This window comes from Syngnathus floridae, chromosome 14 (assembly GCF_059516105.1).
Source record: "Syngnathus floridae isolate MCC-2025c chromosome 14, RoL_Sflo_1.0, whole genome shotgun sequence".
Classification (NCBI taxonomy): Eukaryota; Metazoa; Chordata; class Actinopteri; order Syngnathiformes; family Syngnathidae; genus Syngnathus; species Syngnathus floridae.
This window is the reverse complement of record NC_142426.1, coordinates 4031205-4050079: the sequence shown is the minus strand read 5'-3', so window position 1 is coordinate 4050079 and position 18875 is coordinate 4031205. Positions and strand designations below refer to the sequence as shown.

Here is an 18875-nt window from a genome sequence, read left to right as displayed (position 1 = left end):
TTAAAGTTAAAGAAAACTGAAGATATTTTGGTAGCAAACTGGCCTATTTTCCCTGAATAATAACTAAATCTTGCAAGGCAAATTATGACGTAAGACGTAAGTCTGCTTTTCGCCACTAGACGGCGCAAAAATACTATTTAATCAGTAACGCCAGCCTCCGGGCGTCTCAATAGTGTCGTCATTCACATTTCCCACATATTTGCTCAGAACCTGTCAAAATTTGGTGTATGATAGGTTACCCTACGCGTATACATATATATTTTCTATATATATATTTAGGGCAATTTTGATTTCGATCCAATCTGCGTCAAAAGGTGCTTGGGGTTTGCAGGTGGATCAGGAGGTGGCAGTGTTTGTCACCAGTGAATTAACCAATTGTCTCTGGGTAGAAAAGGCTGAACGAGGAGAACAGTGGTGAGGAGAAACCAGAGCTCAAAAAGATGATGTAATCCATTAAAGGGACATTCACACCCACCAAAAAAAAAAAAAAAAAAAAGACCACCACAGACGACACAAGGTTGTTGTCAATAAAAAAACGAATGCCGGCGGCAAGTCAAGGATGCAACAGTTACGGATTCTTAAAAATGCTTGTTTTCATTTATACGGGCAAACATTTGGAATGTCAAATGCCCATAGGGAGGGACAAAAATGACATCATTTGTGCTCTTCGGAGAGCGATATTTATATTTGATCAAGCGGTGGGTTAAAAAAAAAAAAAACATTGGTCCAGACTGGTGAAAACTGTGGATCCTTCCATCCATCCATCCATCTTCTTGATCACTCCACCTTTTTAGGGTCATAAGCAAAGGCCGTGTCCCAGCTGACTGTGGGCGAGAGTCAAGCCACATTCAAGCAAGAGTCAAGCCACTTTCCAGCCAATTGCAGGTCATATGTAGACAAGCAACCATTCACACTTGACTTCACACCTAAGGACAATTTCGATTTTGGAATGCAGGAGCAAGCTGCAGTATTCGGAGGAAATCCCCACAAGAACAGGAAGAGCATGCAACCTCTATTAGGTGACACAGACATTAACCACAAGCTCAAATAGAGTTATGTAAAAGTCATTTTGATGTTTCGGTTTCGTTCTCAAAACATCAGTGAGCAAATTATTAGATTCGGGTTACTAAAGAACTATTATATAAATTTGAATCCCTTTAGGAGAAATGCAGTTTACACTGCTGTATATTTTTGTTGCACAGAGAATCAGACCACACACACATTTACACTCACACACGTACACACAAGGAGAGATGTCAAAATGATGGTGCGCACAAGTGGTGCTACACCCCTCGGCTGAGTCTTTGGAATGCAGTGGTGGGGGATCACTTGGATGGCCCGCTCAAGGGCACGCGGACGCGCGCAAAGTGAGCTTTTGCCACTCAGTTATCATGACTATAGTGAAATACTTGGTACAATAGATCATCATGGTAGACTTCATTTTTACAAATAACAACAATACACAGCGCCTTCAGGACTTAACACGTCAGGGGTCACCAACATGGAGGCGCCTGTGGGCATCGGGGTGGGCAGAAGGTAACGGCCAAGCACCACATGGGCTGTGCTAAAAATAGCACACCAGTGATTTCCTAGGAATGTCATAGAAGTGATCATTTGAAAATGGGAACACTGGAAGAGATTTATGGGGGGAAAACGGTGTTATAAATTGATGTTTATTTGTGGGGAATCAGATTAATGAATATGATTATTATTAATCAAAACATAACATTATTAAAGACAAATGTGTTACTTCATGGCGGCCGTTTGGATTAATCGGGTGTCAGAAGTAGCTCTCAGCTTCAAAAAGGCTGGTGACCCTTGACCTATTGCACAGGTACGCATTTTCTTGAAAAAAAAACTGTGAAATAATTTGAAAGTAAAATGTAGAAAGTGTGTTTGGGGTGACAATAGGACCGCCTCGAGGGGAAAACAGCCCATAACAGGATTTGGTTACGAGAATGAATCCAGAAAGAAGTTGTTTCATTTTGGTCACTTCGCGTCAAGTATTGCCTTTGACGTTTTAAAAAAAAGAAAAAAGAAAAAAAAAGGGGGGGGGGGGGGGTCGGGAGGCCCCTATCTTGTTTATTTCCACATTGGGCCTCTTGGATAACACGAACCTGATCAAACAAAGCAATTTGATGGGCATTAAAAGCGGAGACTCTGGATCTGCCTTGTTTGCATATGACCTCAGCTCCGACGCCTCGGGCTAAACAGAAACACCATCCATTATGAAGCGTGGTTAACCAGCTCCCTCCCAAATTACAGTGACGCTGGGCTCCCATTTGACTGATTTAGCGGCGTTGTGGTTCGCCATCTCATGTTACCGACTGTAATGGCGAGATGCGCTCACGCAGGCTCGCCTCCCCTTGTAAAAAGTCGGCAAGGCATTCTGTCGGTTGTTTCGTAGGTCCCGTGCCAAGCGCAATCCATCGCGGGGCCTTTCAAGATTACTCGTAGCTCAATTGACGAGAGCATGCTTAATGGCTGGAATGCAAAAGAGGCGTATGGTTTCTCTAGCACGTTAGCGACATCGGTACGATGCGATTGGAAGAAGCCGCTGGCACCACTCTTATCGTGACAACGCCTCGGTCGCGTTTGACAACATTTAACCAGCAGCGAGCGCCTGGCGGGCACGCCCCTCTTCCACGTCAGCCAGACATCTGCGCCTCTTTAACGCTGCACTTTAACCTTGCGGGCTAAAGATAAGTTAACCTTTTCAACCACGCCGACGCCGTCTCCTTTTAGCACACGTGCGCGGCATGTGAGGCTCAAATGTTGGAAATCATTTTACAACGGGTGTCTGAAATGCAAACGGCTGCAGTATTACATTATCGGACGACGCTCATTGAGGGATCGCCCGGCCCGCCGTTTCGGATCGTCGTTCATTTATTTAGTTTGCACACTTCTCTGGAACGAGAGGCCACGGAAAACTAAGGGGAAGGGGAAGACAAAAAAACAACCTCGTGTGTACGTAAGGTGGGGGAGACTAAGCCTGAGAGACCCAAACGGCCAAAGCTGTACTGAAATACCATGAGGGTCGCAACTGTGCCACCTGAGCGATTTTCTTGACTTCTTGTGGTTGAGTATTGCATTATCACATTTGCTTTGCGGCCGAGCCGCTTATTTGTCTGCCGACATCCTATTACACCATTTGCCTGAAAGCTGTTGCTTTGTTTACCTTGACATTTGCAGCGCTGACAAAAACGTCATTATCAAAAGTAGGTGGGAAGAGAAGCTTAAGAAGTCTTCAACCTTCAGGTGACATCCTCGTTTGATGACGAAGATCCAAGCACTAAGCTCGCCTTTGTCTCGACTCCGGTGGGTGAGACAGAATTGCTCTTCGTAGTATTGGGCCAAAAGTCAGTGCAGAAATTAGAGTTAAAAGTTACGACAACAAGGGTAATCAGTATTTTGAAACAAAGCATATTCTGGTACAAACAGCAGCATGTAAATACAGAGGGTGGACAAGAGTGAGGGTTAACCAAAAAAAAAAAAAAAGTCTTGGCGTATTTGGAGTGAATGGCAGGCACGCTATTGGACTTGGTAGAGCAAATCCCACATGAAAGTGACAAATGTGCAAAGGTTGCTCTTGGCTCGCTGATGCACAATCTTGTCAGGAGTCCCCGACAACTCAGGGACAAAGTCAAGTCAGACAGATAATGCCTTCTTAACCTTCTGGGACATTGGTGGCGTTTAAGCGCCAATGCACGCTCGGGTTATGCTGGGATGCTGCCATTGTACGGAGAGAGCTTAACACCAAAAACTTCCTTAAGACCTCTGTAAGCAAATAGCACTTGCATGGGAGTGCATGCGTAGCAAGGGCGCGACTTGCGTGCAGGACAGCGGTGGGTGGTTTGTTTTGTCAGCAAAATGTCAATCTGTCTTTGTGAGGTTATCCCATATGATCTCCCTAAATGCACATGGCTTGGTAGCCCATCTGCTTGGCAGTCAAAAGCTCCCCCTCCCAAAAATCCCCCCGCTCCCCCGCCACCCTGGTCCGGAGGTCTTGCCTTTCTACCTCCCACTGAGAGGATATGAAAAAGCAGACAAAGCTTTCCATTCTCTTCCTTTACTGTCAGATTTTTAGATCAGTGTAATCCTGGAATGGCAGCAACACGTGCATCGTGGTTTTGCTTGCTCCCTAACAACTAACTTGAGAAGCAAACAATGTGACAAATCTTGGTGGAAACGGACATTGGGTTGAATTTTTGTCACTCACATCGCCTGGCCACTTCCCAGCATCCCTGAGAATGGAGCAAAACGCTCAATCTGTCCATGGCCTCGGGTAAGAAGTGCGTGGCGAGCCCGGCCGGAGCAACGATACGGACACGTTTGGCTGGCACGCACGCCAGCGACTGTAGACCAAAACTCATGTTGCGTGCTAACTGGCTCCTTCCCTCCCTCCCCCCCAATCCCCTCACGCTACCCCGCACTGCAATTATACGCATGCTCCCACCCAAACATGCAAGAATAGGCCTTCTCAGTCAACAGACAAAACGAGTCATTCTGTCCTCAAACCATGACATCATGAGCGTTTAACTCCGGCGAGAAATTCAAGCTTAATTTAACTTTTGTCGAGAAAGGGGGAAAAGAAAAAAAGTGCTGCGTGTTACCGTGGCGGAACGCAGCCGTGGTGTGAACAGACATGTCTACGTTTCAAGGACAACACTAAAAAGTTTTTTTTTCTGCCTTCTGTTTATGTGTCCAAAGACCACTGGAAAAAAAAAAGTTGAATTGACTCAATTTGATCCTATCAAGTGGGTGCACCAAACAAAATCATCAGATTGATTCAGATATGCTTCGACTTCAAAAAGCATTTGGAGCCGAATCATTTTATTTTGTGGAACCACTTGACAAAGTAAAATGGAGTTCATTCAAAACAACATAATATTTACAAGTTTATAATAGGACTGCGTGGAAAGGATCTGGGAGAAAAGTGGGAAGATTTTGTGGGGGCCCCACGAGTCTGCAATTTTCTGAAACTTGTTATTGCAGTAGTGGCATCTATCAAACTGCTGACGGCTTTTGTGTCAAGCACACCTCACTCTTGAAATCACCCTGGCAACAGAGTCCTCTCTCCTCTGTCCTTGTGGCTCGGGGAGGGGTCCTTCATAGCGGGTGAGCCACATGCGTGTGCAGTACGCATGTATACATGATGGAAGTGAAGCCATGACAGGAACCTCAGCCCAGCTTGCTCGTGGCAACAAAGAGGCGGCTGGGTTTCATTGCAGAGCCTCCCTCTCACTCTCCCACACGCTCATAAATAACCATACAGGCTCTCTGCCCTGGCTAGGGGGAGAAAAGAGCCATTTAGGCAGCTCCACTCCTCTCATGCCTTGTAAGTGACCTTTTAGAAGGGTCATTCGGTAGAACCACGGCCCCCTCTGACCTGCCCTCCCCAGCACCTTCTCCCCACCTCCTGACACACACCTCTCGTTCTCTCCTTGCCGACCTGAATCATCTGTGGAGAGAAGCCACTTAGCAATCTTGTGTCATTGCGCGGAGGCGTTTAAGAGCCAGAAGGGAGAAAGCTTTCCAAGCTCAGTCGCGGAGCATGTGAGATGGCGGCACGGGTCAGAGGTGAAGGGCACAATATGGGAGGAGGGGAATAAATCCTGTATGATGAGCAACAATGGATGCAATCCCTGCTGACAATGATGCCATTGTGGGCTGTTGCTCGCTTAGTGTGTCCTGGATCTGTGCCTAATAGAGTTATAGTGCTGATGTGATAGCCGCGTAGCGAGGAGACTATAGTGTCCTTTTATATGAAGGAGCCAACCGCCTAGGAGCTTGAAAAGAGGTCTCAGCTTCTCGGTTCTTCGTTGGGGGGGGGCACAGCACATGACTCGCTTTTATTTTAATGCTTTTATTTCAGCACATCTTTGGGAATTGTCTCTGCCATCTTTCCATTTTCTAAAACTTATCCTGTGCAAGTTGTTAGAAAACCAGCCCATCTGATTTTGGCCAGAAGGCAAGGAGACAGACTCGCCTTCAAATTGTCCAACGTCAGTGTAGTGAACCACAACAAATTCGTCGGGAGGAACATTGGACCCTGGCACCACGACATAACTCTGACATTTACTGTCCTTGGTAACGTGGTGGCCTGCCACGAATTCCTGGGTTGTCACCTCCGTGTGTTAAGTTTAGGCTGTGGCAAAAAAGGAGTGACAGATGATGAGCGGCAGCATGCTAAACTAACTCCGAGGACAGAAGCGGCTGGATTTGGCCAACAGGCTCAGACGGGCTGACACGGAAACATTTGGAAAAAAAATCCCTTTTTTCCAATTTGACATTCCCTACAGCAAACATTGGTTTTCAGTTGATTTGATTTTCTTACTCGTTGGCTTCTCTATGACCTGGTTAAAAGAACAAGCTATGTTTCTTCCCAGGCCCCAGCTATTTGAAGCTCATAGTTTTGGTCATCTAAGGTTTTCAACTCCATTCAGACACTGGCCCCGCTAACATTTCCACAATGACAAGATCCTGGGGGCCAGACCATAAGCGTCCTCCACTCTGGCCACAGTTGAGTTGCCTCTGGCAGGACTACTGCATGCTTTGTGTGCTGGTTCTGGCCACCAACCAGGGAAACCCCGCAGTCTCTCCGCGGTGAATACCGAACACTCTGCCAAGACCATTATGCAGCCCTTCAATGGCCGCCGTGAATAGCGAGCGGCACACTACAGTACGGCGGATTGTTAAGACGTGCAATTCACCCTGGGCTACATTGGGAGACCATGACACATATATAAACACTGGTGAACTACACTAATCCCCGATATGCTTCCTCTGTGTTGTGTCTTTTCATGATGGACAACAAACAAAAGCAAATCCAGATAAAATGCGCCCTACATAGACAAATAGGAAAACAGTTAATGAATAGCGTTCCTTGACACAGTTAGTCAGCTCAAGCATTACTCCAAAAAGCCAGGAGATTACGTACTATCAAAATTTGGTGGCAGCAGGAAGCCTATCACGTGCACATTTAACACTCTTATGTAGGGATTAATGTTCATAATTTCCCGACAGCGTTAACAAACAATATCGCAGAATGGAGGACTTCCAACGGGCTCGTTCTTTTATACAGCTAGATCTTTTCCTTTTGCGTTGTTGACAAATGACCTCCATCTTCTGACTATTTGTCTACTATGGTTAAACTCTTAGTTTTCAAGGCTCATTGGCGTATTGCAGTTGTGGGCATGGAGATGAGTCACAGCTGCCAGGAGGCCTCTTGTGTTAATCTTACGATTAGCCCGCAGTGATCCCATCAGGACTCCCAAGATCTGTGGTGAAGAGCCTACAGGTTTATCCCAAAAGTGATCTGTCGCTAACGCTAACCACAGCATGCGCAAATGAAGCACGCAAGCGGAATACAAGGCGCATCGAGAATATCCTGGCTGCTTCGAATACTCTTTGTAGGGGTGACATATCTCCAGAGATCATCGCCTGTCCTCGCTCGACGTATCTGGAGCAGCGCTGTTGTATGTTAAAGAGTGTGGTGGTAGAGAAATGTGTCACACGGGTCAGACCCAGGAGTTAAGGGGGCTAGCGGCGTGCCCTTCTGACACAGGAGGGGGGGGGGAGCTGCCAAATGACATGCTGTGACAGGCTTCTTCTCAAAGTGGGAACGGCATGGAAGGCACAAAAGCAAACACTACCGCATTGTATTTGCACGCAAACGTTCACACGTGAGTGCAGCCGTCCGACATGCGGTAACACCTGCTGCATATCTAAGAACAAATAAGACATGTCAATACGTCTAGTAACTCAACATAAGAGTTTTCTCAAGATTTAATTTAATATGCGCTTGAACCAACTGTGACTGAGAGTCATTGTCAGCTAGCTTACGCCACAAATACTAGTTGGTTTAGAAAGTTTCATGGGCAGTAGAAGCAAGGAAGAATCATCTCACTGGTGGGAAAAAGGAATGCTGGAGGCAATTACCTCCCTGACTTTCTGTCTTTGGGTCAAAAGGGGAGCAGCCATAAACGCACGGACACCAACAGAGACCAAGCAGACCTTGTTTCACTCTCCCTGAAGCCACAAACATCAGCTGGGGGAAAAGGCCCTGGTTGTTTAAATTTACAGCACCGTGTCATTGTGTTTCATGAGGGAACGACAACGCTTGTATTCCGTGGACGTGAACACGTGCTTGAATGCTAATATGCTGGCAAAATAAAATGTTTCCAGGTACTCTTGATCACTGTAAAGCCACTTGTTTGTTCACCTGAATGATCTCGGTGATAATTACAAGCAGCGCCTCACACACACATGCGCAAACGGTGACAATTTTGCTGCTGAACGTGTTTGACAAGCTCAACAAGAATATAACACACCAGAATTACGTAGACGACACCGCTGAGACAAAAGAGCTAAACCAAAAAAAGCTTCCTGGATGATTTAAGAAAAGCTGAAACAATAAATTGTTCAGTTATAATAACATGTATGACATGTCATTTTGATTCTCGCTTTACACTCATTTGGAGGAACTTGAAAATGACAGAAAACATACAATTGGTTTTAATGTCAAACAAAAAATGAAAGTTTTATTTCTATTTGAAGATTCCTACCCGTATATTACGTTTTTATCTTTCATTCATGCTGTGCAAGCCATTTTCAGCTGTCACGGGTTGCAGCAAGTTGCGAGGATGTGAATGAAACGGTCTGGAACGTACCATTTAAGTGTAGGGGTTAAATTAATTCTAAAACGACATTGCCGTTCGAGAAATAAAATTAACCTCGACATATTTGAATTGGGAATTTTCTGATTAATCCCGACAGCTCAATAAAAGCATAACAATGAGTGTTGCGTGTGGTTGTGAAGCATGCGTGGAAAATAACTCCCCTACCGTGAAGGCGGGTTGGATCCCTCCAAGATGATGTTGGAACTGCCCTTTAAAGTCGCTCGACTTCCTAGACCAAGTAAAGACGGCATGAATGCATTGCGCTGGGAGAAGGAAGGTACAGCCTGACAATCCGCATCTCTATAAAGTCTACAAACAAAATATTGCAGGGACTTTGAAACGAGAATTTTTGAGGCGGGGGGTTCTTTTTTTTGTCCAGATTTAGGACGTGTAGGCTGATTTAAAGTAGCCGAAAACAGGCTCAGTTGCGAAGGAACAAAGGTGCATATTTTTTGCCTTTTTCTTTTCTTTATTTTTACTTTGAGACAACGTCAGCAAACTGGACTACTCCTGCGAAACGGGAATGATTTATCCTCCTGAAGGTTTATTCTACATCGAGATGGATCCAGCACCACCAGGTAATACTAACTACTGCAGCCATTGTCTGTTTTTAGGGGGGTTTAAAATCGCCTGTCAGCTCCCGATCGCTTGATTTTTAGCTTTCGTGGTGTCGTGGGATAAAAATGCTCAGGTTGACATATGGCAAATGTATGTAGTTGTGATTAAAACGTTGGAATGGTTAGGTCGTGGGCGCTGCGCCTCCTCTGTGCTCTTGCCCAGGCATGCATAGCGCAATTCGCTTGCCAATTACGTAATACCCCAGCGGACCAGGCGCAGTGGTTCGTTCGCCTCTTTTCTTTTGTCCCAGCACGTCTGGCTAATTCACGTCGAGCAGCGACGCAGAGTCTCGCCGAACTCTCACAAACCGTGCGACGACTCAGTTAGACACCCATGACAAGGCACGGGGAACATTTTCGAAGGAAATATGGTGCGTCAACGGGCACCGCATGAAACGAGCGCTTTGTTCTCGGCTCTGCAGCCAGCCGTGCTTAATTAGTGCTAGCTCGCAAAGTAGGCTAGAAGCGAGCGAACGGGCTGGTGAGACGACCCATCTCGTGCCGTCATTGCCACGGGGCGACCGGACCCGCGTCCCCATCTGCACATTTCAACCTTTTGTTTAGTGACAACTTGCAAAACTTGAACACGAATGCCTGCTGCTGCTGCTGTTGCAGCACCACAATTGCTCTAAACACATTGGCCTCGAATGCTATTAAGCCTTAATGACACGGCATCGAAACGATCCATGAAACGACCGTTCCTTTCAAAGAGTCCATTTACAATGGGGTGAAACCAGGCTTTATCGTGATGAATTCATTTCCTGAGTTCAGGGTTAATGACTTGGCTCTGGCTCTGTTCTATACCGCTGGCTGGTACGGAGCTTTTGGTGTCCACACAAATTTCTTGGCAGGAAACAGGAAAAAAAAAAGGGGGGGGGAGTATGCAGGTTTAATTTTGATGGGGCCAGAAGCAGCAGGAGCAGCAGTTTTTGGTTTTTAGTCTGCCAAAAAACTGCTGCTGTTGCTGCACCTGACTTTTGTTTATTTTAAGGTCAAAGGAGAGCGGATGGTGGGTGAAAGCCACATTTTCTCCTGGCATAGGCAGCTCTTGTCGTCTACCGAACTGCCCCATGAAAGGCACTTTTGTCCTGACGTGAAATATATCGCCCCGGCCCTCAGCTTCTCTTGATGCGGTTAAGCGCTCCTTTTTCATCCTTAGAAAAACGCTTCGACTTTTCCGCCAACTCCGATGTGCTTTTCCTTGAAAAACTTGAGGATTTGCAAGACTGCAGTAATTGTAGTAAGATGGGGTCATGATTTTCAAAAAGACATTTAGCAATTAAGAATAATTGTCTATAAAATATTTAAAAAGCTGTCGAATATTATGTGGTTAAGGCAGGACCTTGCCGATGACGTCACGTAACAAACTTGTTGCGACGGTCGCATATTTCCAGATTAGTCTGAAATATTTAATTGCAACCACAACAATATTGTTTTTTAAATGTTCTCGTCCAAAAATAGACTGCAGACCACAATAGTGGGCATTTGCCAAATAATACTGAAATTGGTGATTAGTCATAACACACGCTCGTGCAACCCCCACCCCACCCCGTGGGTGTGTCAGTCATGATTTGGCAAGTGACATCTTTTGGAAACATGCCTGGGCTTGTCCCCGTCAAGCCACCAGGCAAGGGCGCGACAGACTTGAATGAGTAGGAGGTGTGGGGGGGCGATCTCTGACTCGAAGAGGGCCTCGCGAAGCGTGTCGGCACATTGGGCGATCGGATTGATACCGTTTTGTCGAGTAAGATGCCTGCTGGATCTTGCATCGTTGCAATGCGGGCAATCTAGATGCAGGACAATAGCTTTTGTGTCGTATGTTATTTTGCCATCGACTTATCTAAACGTTTCTCTAGTGTGGAATCCTTTCTTCTTTTCACCGTGGCGGCGAGGCACACGACTGTAATCTCGGAGCTAGTACTTAGATAAATGTGATTTCGAGTGATTGCGCTTTTTCCAATGACGTTGTCTCATTTCCATCCCTAACAGCTCTCCCTCCCAGGTCAACCAAGCCAACGTCTTCCGCCATGAACAATAACTGCCTTTCCCCGCAGTCCGACTCGCTACAGGATGCCGAATGGTACTGGGGCGATGTAACCAGGTAAAAGACCAGGGCGGCTAATTTAAACATCCCCCCCCTTCTATCGCTTCTCTGTTGAAATGCAGCGCGGTGTTTAATCTGTTAACTGATTTCCCCTCAGGGACGAGGTCAACGAGAAGCTCCGTGACACACCTGATGGCTCCTTCCTAGTACGTGACGCGTCCACCAAGCTTCAGGGAGATTTTACGCTGACATTAAGGTGAAACGGCTTGAAGAAAATAACAGCAAAGCGCTTTTGTTTCCCGTTCGACACTCACTTATCGGACAAATTGCGGTTGACAGGAAAGATGGCCACAATAAATTGATCAAGATTTACCACCGCGACGGCAAATACGGCTTCTCGGACCCACTCACCTTCACTTCGGTGGTGGAGCTCATTTGGCACTATCGCCACCACCCGTTAGTGGAGTACAACGCCTCGTTGGACCTGATGCTCACACACCCGGTGTCTCGCTTCCAGCAGGTCAGCGCTTTCCAAATTTCAGTTTCGCAATGGTCAGGAATCTGCAAATTAGACAATAATCAAGTACTTGTTGTGAATTTCTGAGCGAACCGTTTTCTGTTTCATCACTCCAACTTGCCTTTTCACTAACCTTAAGTGATTGGATTTGTTTTGGCATCAGGTGAAGGAGAACAGTGTCGATGTCGCCGGACGAAAGCTCAAAGAGGTGCATTGTCAGTATGAAGAGAAGTCGAAGGAGTTTGATCGTCTTTACGAAGCCTTCACCAAGACTTCGCAGGTGACGACTGCAGCGAAATGACTTCTGGTGCTCCTAAACATCTGAGTGCAAATCAGACTAAAATGGATTCATTCTCTGAAATCAGGAGATCCAGATGAAACAAACCGCGATCGAGGCATTCAACGAGACAATGATGATCTTTGAGGAACAATGTCGTGAACAAGAGCGCTACGGCGAAGAATTTGAGAGGAACAGTCTCTCCGAGGGAGCCGACAAGGATCTCGAGAGGTACTTTTGCAAAATAAGCCCTTTTCAAGGGGATGACATAACAGATATTAGTTTTCATACGCTTTGCATTCTCATCGTCATAGTCCCGAAATTTCATTCAGACCTTTGACTTGCCCGCTTTAGCTTTCTGATCAACTACGAGAAGCTGAAGTGCCGTCTCAGCGATATCTACGACAGCAAGATTCATCTGGAAGAAGACTTGCGGAGCCAGGTGGAAAACTACAGAGAGACCGACAGAAAGATGAACAGTTTGCGGCCAGATCTGATCCAGCTGCGCAATATCCGAGATCAGTATCTCAAGTGAGTATGCCGAGGTAGATGACCGCCCAAAAAAAACACGATGTTTAATTTCTTTGATGGCTTTTCGACATGCAGCTGGCTCAATCACAAAGGCGTGCGGCAGAAACGCATCAACGACTGGCTCGGGATACTAAAAGACAGCCTTGACGAGTACGTATGAACCCGAGCGTCGGAAAGTCAAAATGCAGTGGAATACAAAGATGACTTTTGTTTCCTCAGTACGTACGTGTTGAAAGGAGACGAGAAGAACTTACCCCATCAGGATGAGACGAGTTGGTTTGTGGGCGAACTGAGCAGAACGCAGGCCGAGGAGATGCTTCAGGGGAAAGATCCTGGAACGTTCCTCATCCGTGAGAGCAGCAGGCAAGGCTGCTACGCCTGCTCCGTCGTGTGAGTAGCTGTACAATGAAAGAAGGCGCGATCATTTGTGGCACCCGTTGACACTTTGTTGTTTTTCAATTCCAGAGTGAACGACGAAGTGAAGCACTGCATGATCTACAGCACGACGCACGGTTACGGCTTTGCCGAGCCCTACGACGTCCACTGTTCACTGAAAGACCTTGTCCTACACTACCGCTTGCACTCGTTAGCGCAACACAACGACGCCCTGGATGTTAGGCTGTCGCATCCCGTACACGCCAAAGCGACCGCCATGCCTTCGCAACACGCAGAGGAGCACAAACTCTTACAGACTCCCAAGCAGATAGTGAGGCTGCCGCCGGCCGCTCCAGAGATGTAAACCAACTGAGATTATATCGAGGACATGTTTACTGTACCCTGCGAGGACGACTGCGTCGAGGTGCATTGTGGTAAATGTTGCACTCAAGCATGGGTGTCAAACTCATTTTTTTGGCGGGCCGCATTGTAGTCATAGCTTCTTTCGGAGGGCCATTACGACTGTCAACCCAAATAAATGTATGAGCACCTCATATTATATACAGTAAAAGCTACAAAACAAACTGACAGATAACTCGTTTTCAAATCAGACGAGTAAAAACTGGTCAAATATTTTAAAAAATATATATTAAAAGTCAAGACACTTTGCAATTCTCGTAATCACACGAATTTGATGCACAATTTGTCTTCGCGGGCCACATAAAATGACGTGGCGGGCCGTATCTGGCCCCCGGGTCTTGAGTTTGACACCTGTGCACTAAAGTGATTCCATCCGTTTTTGTGAAGGCAAATTCACAGATTTGAAGTGGGACCGGAACTTGAATGTCAGCTTCTATTATTTTGGTTTTACCAGAGACTGTTAAATATTTCTGAAAAGAAACTGTACTTCATATATTGTCGTTCGTTGGATGTTTTTTTTTGTTTGTTTTTTAGGGGGGGGGGGGGGGGGGGAGATGTTGACAACCGCTAAATTGCTCTCACACCGACCGCAGATGCCGCGTCTTGGTTTGGCTTGTGCCAGTGGTTCTTAACCTGGGTTCGATCAAACCCTAGGGGTTCGGTGAGTCGGTCTCAGGGGTTCGACAGCGCCTCCACTGAGGAGGTCCGAACAAACCTGATTTATTGTGTAAATTCTGATTTACCAGTATGTAATTTGTTGTGAGTTCATGCATTGTGTTGGCTTTGTTCTTTGAACAAGGTGATGTTCATGCATGGCTCATTTTGTGCACCAGTAAAAAACATCTGTCTAGAATTAAAAAAAAAAAAAAATTCACTCACGAGGGGTTCGGTGAATGCGCATATGAAACTGGTGGGGTTCGGTACCTCCAACAAGGTTAAGAACCACTGGCTTGTACAATCCGAGCGGATGTTTTTGCCTAAAACCGAATCGGCTATGAAAAGTGATTAATAGGTTGCGTGAACATATTAGATTACTACTACTTAGCGCATTGGTGCGGAGAAAATGGTGCTGTACACAGGCTGTTTCTGTCATCCTGGTTTGGTGGACCAAACCGTTTTCTGGGTAAATACCACTTGTGAATATGTGAAAAATTGTGGTGCATCTTGACAATTTGCCCCGTTCATACAGTGGATATTATGTAGCATTAACATCCTATAGAAAACTATTACTCAATGTTATACCCATTGACCAAAGCACTTGATAGAGAGCAAGAACACACGCCCGTTTTGCCCAATGGATGCTTTTGGGCAAGCTTTGGGTAAATATCTACACCTGCTGATTGATGTGCTGATGAAAACATAATCTGAAGTACTGTATGTTATATTCTGTTACTCAAAAAAGTATAAGCTTTTTGTATTCTATATTTTTTCTACAAACATGCCACAAGATGAAAGCTTGAAGAAAGTGCAATCCAACAGTATTTCTATTGTTGCAATGTGTGACGGTGGTGTGAAGGTTTTGCTGTTACGAATGGTTGACATGCGCCACAAAAAAAATGCACTCTTTGGTGGTGTCGGTAAGATACGGCCTCTCGTGTTTATTTGAACGGGAAACGGTCCGGAAGTATCCTGCCTCCATGACTTGAATTGTGGCATTGCCGGAGCTATGAATGTGTTTCATCATGACATGCGGCCTACATAACTAATGGCGCAAGGAATCTGTTTGACATGGCACATTTTTTTTTCCAGGTTCGTGAACAACAAAACTCTGTACTGAGAAACTAAAATGTATATCTGAGGTTCCTACTTGGGATTAGGCCTGTCTGGCCTCATATAGTAAAAAAAAAAAAAACTCCAGATGAGGATGGAGGAAATGCCTTTGGTGAAGCTGAGCAATGTAAGATCATGAACTTTTTCTGAAAGACAATAAACTGATGAGGGTTTTGTCATTTTATTCCATTTTGTGCTGTTTTTCATTGCTCATAGAAGGCATCTTTTTTTTTTTTTAACATTAGAATATATAGAATCAAACCGTTCATTAAAATTTACTTAGCATCGGATCGAATCAGCAGTACAGATTTGTAAAAATATGAAATTGACCAAATTTGGACATGCAGGTAGGAGGTTTTGGCCTTTCGTACCTTTATGGAGCGGTAGCCATTGTATTCCAACAAGCTCTGCCCCGGGTTGGTTCGGCAGACACGGAAGGCACCGGAGGACATACTGCGGACAGATGGAAGAGAAAGGAAGTGACAAAGACAATAGCAGGATATGCTGTGGAACTTGTCGCCCTGCCCGGTATGTCCGCATTATCTCACCCGAAAAAAATCTGGATCATTTTGAACATGCAATCATATCATTTCAGAAAGGTTATTTCAATCCAACACAGTCTGTAAACATTAGAAAGTACTCAGGAATCAGCAATTTCATTCACCGAAGTTGATCATATACCATTGTAATGTGAAAAATATTGCACACCAAATATATTCATAAACAAAAAAAGTACTACAAATCAGAAACACTTGTACAAACAATATATAGAGACAGCTTCTCAGTTATTTTCTGGTATGCCCCCCAGGAAGAAGAAAATATTTCACACCCACAGAATTGTCCTCAGTGACTATAAATATTATCATTTGTCTATTAAATCATAATACTATTTTATCTAAATTAACATTTACTCTGGGTTGACACACACATATTTGAGATGCACTGGTAGGCCAATGTACCCAGTTGACACCACTGTGACCAAGAACAACATGTGGCCTCTTTCAGCCTTCACATAAGGTCCACATTAGGCAGGGATTATTAAGGTGAAGAGGGCAGGGATGTACTCGAGGAGAGCCTCGGTTCCAGGCCATGGATTATTCACTCCTACCTGTGTCAGCAAAGAGCTGGTGGAAAGGTCCCATGACGAGGACCACTCAGATGGGGCCCCCCGACTCCCTCACTGTAAAACAAAATGGAGACACCATGTGTGAGGTTGAAAGGAGGAACTTGTTTAACGCAAGCAAAGAATAATTTGAGTTTACTACTTCAAGGGATTTTACGTAGTGCTCTTGAACATTTCCCGTAACCTGAAATATTCCCCAAACTTGGCTCCTTCCCAGAGTAACTTGCCTACGCAGCATTTAAACTAACTAAATCTGCTTTTCTTCCCCAAGCTCCGTCTCGAAGTAAAAAGCCACCCCCACGCCCTTTTCCTCAAAAATAATACACACACTCACTCCTCCATTTCCTTCGTCCTTCATTTTCATTCCCCATTTTCATTTTTGTCAGCACACTCACACATGAACTCGCCCAAGCTCTGAAGTTCTCCATTTAAACAAGTTCGAAGTGAAGGGGAGCGGTAAGACGAATTAGTTTTGTTGTCACACTTCAGATGGAGAGTGGAGGGACCATTAAATGACTTACAGGCTTTCAGGAAAATAGGTTTAGCTTTAGGCATTCTGCGCCGGCCACGTCCAATCATGTCACTCCTCCTCTCTGTCTCCGTCCGATTCCTCCGCGTTTAGGCCAGACTCTCAGCCAATGGTAAGCCGAGAACGTGAAGCGTGTCAACCAATCCAGATCCAGTTGCTATGTCGAAGGGAGAATCAATAAAGTGGAATTTCTTCTTTTTTTTTTTTTTAACCTCCCCGTTTTTATAGCTCGCGATATAGCTCGCTCATAGGCTGGGAGCGAGGAACCTTGTTGCTTACCTGTCCAAGCAACTTGTAAACTAAAGCTACACATTGCTTTAAATCTACTCCTGCGCATGGCATAGTTACACACTTCACAGTTATGTTTGAAAGAAAATAGCTTAAGAAAAAACCAGCATCCTATGCAGAAATTTTTCAATAACAATCCCTCTTCTTTTCAGTTATATTATGCAGCCTTGCAAATTATTCAAAAATAAATATTTTATATCAAAAAGAAAAGAACAGTCCTCAAACATCTTCACATATTGCCAACCTGTTGAAGCATTGCTACTTCTTGGGTATGCTGATTAATATGAAGAGCTAAAAGTTGAATACACATTTGTGTGAAATAATAATCAAATTACCTTTAATTATGCATAGCACATATTAAAAACGGATTATGCAGTATTCATAAATGTGAAGAAACTGATCATGGTAATGATTTTTCAAAAAGAATGATCAATGATTATTCAAGACAGGAAACAGATAAATATCAATATTATGCAATAGTTGATTTCTCTTAATATTTTGACGTATTGAAATGTTCAGATGATCAGGCCAGCAGGCCCTCTTGTCCAACTTCAGTGACCTTTGACCTTTTTGAATGACCTTTTCAATTTTCCCCAAAATGTATTGTGCATTCACAGATTACATACACAGCTTTTCAACATTAAATAACTCCCCCACCCAAAAGACTTGCACTCAGATACCCTCTGACAAATGAAAGTTGTAAGCATGCAATAATCTGTACTGCTAATCTGTCAACCAATTTGTTAAATTTCAGCTTTGAAATTAATTAGAAAAGCCATCAAGTGTCCCGTATCATAGGACATTTGTTGTTTTCTTTGCACGGTGAACTCTTTTGTAATTGGGGCTTTTTTGGAGCAACAATCAATCCCTACAACACAGTCTATGAGCCTAATTGTTGTACTAAAACCTCACAGGATATAATTACTTTTCACAAAACTCTAATCTATTATCTATTCCAATAAAAGCAAATTTTATGATGTTTTCATTTCTGGGGTAGACAAACTCTCAACAGAGGCCAGAGATCCAACAGAAAGCCAGACACTGCATTTTTATAAAGAACGATAATTATAGTGATTACTTTCCATAGAATGGCCCTCACACGATTTAGGTTTTTCCTCCAACCTCATGAGATTCTGCAAGCAAGTCTGTCTTTCTTTCCCCTGGCATCACATTAGCCATCACATGATGACATGAACATCAGCGGAAATAATGATTGCAACCTTAAAAAGCAAAAATAAGTTTCAAAGTGAAATATAGGGTAATTTGGTCATCTTAAAAAAGGCATTTTTAAATTTAAATATTCTGTTAGATGTGGTTGGATGGGAGACATTAACAAACATGATTGTCACATGAGGGATGTAGGCCAATGTGTTTATCAATTCAAGTTAATTATGTTTGCATTTCATCACAGTTACATCTTTCTCCTCTGTTCAAAGACTTTTTGTCATTGCGGTGAAGTGTGGTTCTTTGTCTTGTTGTTATGTGGCCCACGGTTGGCTGGCAACAAATTCAGGGTGTCAGCAGCACTGGGCTCCAGCTCACCTAATGAGTTTATAAAAAAAAAAAAAAAAAAAAATACCAAATAGATTGATATTTCAAATTGATGAACAGATATTTTGTGAACGTCACTATGAAACAGGTGGTAATAATAAAAAAATATACATAGAAATGTGGAAAATAATCTCATAATCAATAAAACAGAC

At 44.4% G+C, this 18875-nt stretch overlaps 1 protein-coding gene and 1 long non-coding RNA gene across 2 annotated transcripts; one reads left to right on the top strand and one right to left on the bottom strand.

Annotated features, from left to right (window-relative positions):
- Nucleotides 1-51: 51 nt before the first annotated feature.
- Nucleotides 52-16968, bottom strand: LOC148387139 (uncharacterized). Its single transcript, XR_015862464.1, has 8 exons — nt 16877-16968; nt 16341-16412; nt 15604-15685; nt 12922-13065; nt 11993-12180; nt 11754-11903; nt 8847-8910; nt 52-824 (listed from the first exon to the last, which is right to left on the bottom strand). It is a non-coding gene; the product is annotated as an uncharacterized LOC148387139 (long non-coding RNA).
- On the top strand, nt 8906-14007 carry LOC148387140 (phosphatidylinositol 3-kinase regulatory subunit gamma-like). Its single transcript, XM_088395615.1, has 10 exons — nt 8906-9259; nt 11288-11399; nt 11500-11598; nt 11682-11862; nt 12023-12139; nt 12225-12367; nt 12491-12667; nt 12743-12817; nt 12887-13057; nt 13133-14007. Exons 1-10 carry the CDS (start codon nt 9205-9207, stop codon nt 13404-13406), a joined length of 1404 nt encoding a protein of 467 aa, XP_088251741.1. The 5' UTR covers nt 8906-9204; the 3' UTR covers nt 13407-14007.
- Nucleotides 16969-18875: the final 1907 nt, after the last annotated feature.